The sequence below is a fragment of the Saccopteryx leptura genome, chromosome 2, assembly GCF_036850995.1.
Source record: "Saccopteryx leptura isolate mSacLep1 chromosome 2, mSacLep1_pri_phased_curated, whole genome shotgun sequence".
NCBI lineage: Eukaryota > Metazoa > Chordata > Mammalia > Chiroptera > Emballonuridae > Saccopteryx > Saccopteryx leptura.
In genome coordinates this window covers 282,431,355-282,435,639 of record NC_089504.1, presented here as the reverse complement: position 1 = coordinate 282,435,639, position 4,285 = coordinate 282,431,355, and the positions used below count along the sequence as shown (strand labels likewise).

The window sequence follows — 4,285 nt, the reverse complement described above, 5'->3', positions numbered from 1 at the left end:
TCTATTCCAACACTTATATCTATGGTACTCCCCTAACCCCCACCCAGCTTTACACTCCTTTATGAAAGACAAGATTATTTTACTACCTGGAAGTTTTTGAGACCTAACCCTGGTGAATGTCTAATTAACTATGTGATACTTTTCCCCTAATCTGTCCCTTAGGAGAATGAGACACATCATTTTCCTTTGATACTGCATCATCTAAAAAGAAACTCTCAGGAAAGAAAATCTTTCATTTTAAATATTCCCTGGAGATTTTTCAGAGGCACTTATATCCTCATTGGCAAACTAGCAGAAGGAGGTCAGATTGCTTTGGAGATTCTGGGAGTGTTTTACGGTACTCAAAAGACATAGTAAGTACTAAAACTATTGAAAGAGCATTATCCAATCCAGACTGCTAATCTGCCTTTTACTCCTTTACTGTTGCCCAATACTTGCCTTAAATACTAACTTTTCTGGAACCAGATATGCCATAGTGATTCAGGGTAAAATTTTCTTAATATATGGAATAAAACTTCATGGTTGTAGAGCTTAGTTATATAAGTAAATAAATCTAGAAGAAACATTAGAAAAAATATAGTTCAGTAAACAGATGAAGATACTGATATTATCTATGGTCTTCCCAACAATAAAACTTTGTTGAATTTCAAAGAATTCTGCATCTGTAAATTGTCACAAAAAATTTAATATTTTTGTTCCAAGACTAAATCTAATTCAAGTTTCTCTTTACTAGACAAGGAATATTTGTAGGCTAAATACCATTTCAATGTTTATTATCTCTCATTCTAAAAATTTTTTAAATGTTTTTTCAGAAGTAAAAATAATGTTTTATTCTACTTTATATAGCCCTTGAATTCATGGCAGTGTTTGACACAGAGCAGAGGATCATTCAGCATATGAATGTTAATTTAATAAATATATGAATGATGAATAATAATTCAGCCTTACTAGTAAGAAAGGAGGTCTCACCCAGAGCAACAAAGTAGCCACTCTGTTTACCCTTTATGGGCCACTTAACACAGAGCTTTTTCATCCATTTTCTCTTAGCCCCCATAGCCTCCTGATTTGTTGACCTCTTTTCCATAATAACTAATTAGCATGTCTATTCTCAGGTACTTAGGCTGAGAAAGACAACAAAGAAACACAAAAAAGTGGCTGGCTGGTCACTCTAGTCAGAGAATTCCAGGCTCTGTCTTTCTTCTAAGTTCTATTGCTCATTCTTTTTGAAAGCCCATCTTTCCTATGTTTCCTCCTCCATTTTCTGGCTCCAGAGTTCCTTTACCATTGGCCTGAATTCAATGCAAATCTGCATGGCCAAAACCACCAGCCTTACACTATAAAACAATATTAATCTGTCACAGGTAGAAATAAAAGAAATAAAATATGCAAAATGCTTAGTCTCATGACCATTACATGGGAACTCTTCAATAACATGTCCTTCATGGTTCCTTCTGAGGAGCTTCCAGTTTAATTGAGGGAGATTATGCTTATTTATATACAGATATTCAAAATGTAAGAAGGATGTGTTAGAAATCATGAAAGAGGAACATATAAAGCACTCAAAGGTCAGAGGAAATAATGTTTACTTCTGGCACTAAGGATCAATGAGACTTTCAGTTGGTAAAACATTGTTCTAATATACCAAGGTGGTATGTTTTTCCTTAGAGCACATATAAGATTCAACCAGTGAATACATAAGTATGTGGAGCAACAAACTGATGTTTCTTTCTCTCTCTTTCCCTCTTATCCTCTTTCTCCAACATCAATACAAATTTTGTTTAATTTAATAAATACCAGACAAAGAAGACAAAGAGTATCAGGATAAAATCTTTGGGCTTTGCTGTTAAATGTATTTTTTAAAAATAGGGACAGTAAAAGTCATGCTTAGGAATGTTCATCCATAGAATAACTTGTTGGAGGTAAGATGACCCTTAAAAAAGATGTTAAAATAGTCAAGGTAAGAAGTAATGCATCCTAATATAACTTTAATTAGCATTTTAAAATTTTTTAATGTTTTTTTTCTCCCCAACAAGTAAAAATTGTTCTAATTTGTATTGTAGCTATTATTTGTGACACTCCCTTCCCAAGATAGCCATAGTTACATAGAAGTATTTTTTTAAACCCAGAATTATTTCCTTTCTGTGTGTCTAAAGTGTGACCTTTTTAGTAAGGGAGGAGTTATATGTTTGTCCAGATTTCAATGGCCGCTATTTAGGTTCAAAATGATTCTAGAGAGATGCTTTGTCTGCACAACTATCACTATCAACCACTGAGAGAAGAGGAGAAGGTGGAATTATAGAGAAAAAAAGAGAGTGAAAGAAATAATATTTCTTAACATCTGGAAATTTATTTCCTAATGAACAACAGAAATGTTACAATGAAATCAACAAAAAGAGGCAGAGACAGAAAGATGAATATATTAGCCAGTGTCAGATTAGATATCAGGGCTAGATGAGATGGGTAAGAGTATCATGAAGGATTATTGCTGACAGTAACTTTATATTTAAAAAAAAATGACTTTTCTAAAAAAAAAAGAGGAGAGAATAGCTGGAAGAAAGATACACATTTTAAAACTAAACAGGAGGACAGAGAGTGAGGAGAAAACTAATAAATAAGTGACTGAACCTCCAGAAAATATTTCCAGAGAATTAAATTTATGTGTCAGGTTTGTTTGTTTGTTTTGCATCAATTAAACATGTTTTAAAAAGATTTGTTTAGGAGTTCAAAAACAAATATTTTAGCTTTTTCTATCTTAGAGGTACAGGTACAGCTGAGTGAAATTTTTAACTGGCTTGTTTAGGGTCCCAGAGTCAGCTTAAGTACCTGATTCCTGGAGAAGGAAGCAATTTTCAATGAATAATCACCATTTCAATTTTAGGTATTTCTTTGTCTCCTTCCTACTTTTCACAAGTGACACAGTTTATGGCTGCTGGGAATCAGACGATGGTCACTGAGTTTATCTTCTCTCTATTCTTGCATCTGCATGAAGCTGGCATATTATTCTTTATTCCATTGATTATCATCTATGGATTTATCATAACTGGGAACCTAATGATATTTATTGTTATCCAGCTGGACAATGTCCTACACACCCCCATGTATTTCTTCATCAGTGTCCTCTCCTTCCTGGAAATCTGGTATACGACAACCACCATCCCCAAAATGCTCTCCAACCTAGTCAGTGAGCAGAAGACAATATCTCTGGCGGGCTGCCTCATGCAGATGTACTTCTTCCATTCCCTTGGTATCACTGAAGGATGTGTCCTGACAGTGATGGCCATTGACAGGTACATAGCTATCTGTAGTCCTCTTCATTACGCAACTATCATGACTTCCAAACTTTGTATTCAACTGACAGCTGGATCCTGCATCTGTGGCTTTCTTCTTGTACTCCCTGAGATTGTGTGGATTGCTACACTGCCGTTCTGTGGCTCCAACGAGATCCAGCAGATTTTCTGTGACTTCACACCTGTACTGAGCCTGGCCTGCACAGATACATCATTGATGGTCATTGTGGATGCCATGCATGCAGTGAATATCCTGGCTTCTATTCTGGTCATTGCTCTATCATACATCCAGATTATTGTGGTGATTCTGAAGGTACCTTCAGCTGAGGGTCGTCGCAAGGCCTTTTCCACTTGTGCTGCCCACCTTGTTGTGTTTTTGCTGTTTTTCGGCAGTGTAGCTGTTATGTATTTGCGATTCTCAGCCACCTACTCAGTGTTATGTGACACAGTAATTGCTGTCACTTTTGTTATTCTGGCTCCCTTCCTCAACCCCATTATCTATAGCTTGAGAAACAAAGACATGAAAAATTCTATTAGGAGGCTTTTCTGCTATCCCCAGAGAGCTGGTAGGGTTGGAACATAGATCTAGATGCTAGAGAGTCTGAAAATTTTTCTGAAAGTTTGTCATTTCACTGTTCCTTGTCTTGTTAATTATTATACTCTCTTTCTATTGCCAGAGTTATTTGTTCTATTATTATAAATAAGAATGAAAAACAGCTATATCCATGTCATTGGTAGTGATTGCATAGCCTGTTTACATCAATGCCTTTACCATGTGTATTATCGCTAAAGCATTGTTTGTGTTTCTCCCGCTTTTGTAGCACAAGCTAGCATCTTTCTTACACTCTCCCAGCTGGGCTTCTGTTTTTTTTTTTTTAGTGGTTCAATATGCTGGTCCATAAACTCAATTCAACTGTCATCCTATACACAGTGTGTTATAGACTTTTAGGCCCAATTGTATGATAAAATTAATAACAATAACAGTCCACTATGTTTTC

General features: G+C 35.6%; 1 protein-coding gene across 1 annotated transcript; it reads left to right on the top strand.

The window, feature by feature from the left end:
• The first annotated feature begins 345 nt into the window (after positions 1 to 345).
• On the top strand, positions 346 to 3,870 carry LOC136392049 (olfactory receptor 6K6-like). Its single transcript, XM_066364045.1, has 2 exons — positions 346 to 353; positions 2,879 to 3,870. Exon 2 carries the CDS (start codon positions 2,923 to 2,925, stop codon positions 3,868 to 3,870), a length of 948 nt encoding a protein of 315 aa, XP_066220142.1. The 5' UTR covers positions 346 to 353; positions 2,879 to 2,922.
• Positions 3,871 to 4,285: the final 415 nt, after the last annotated feature.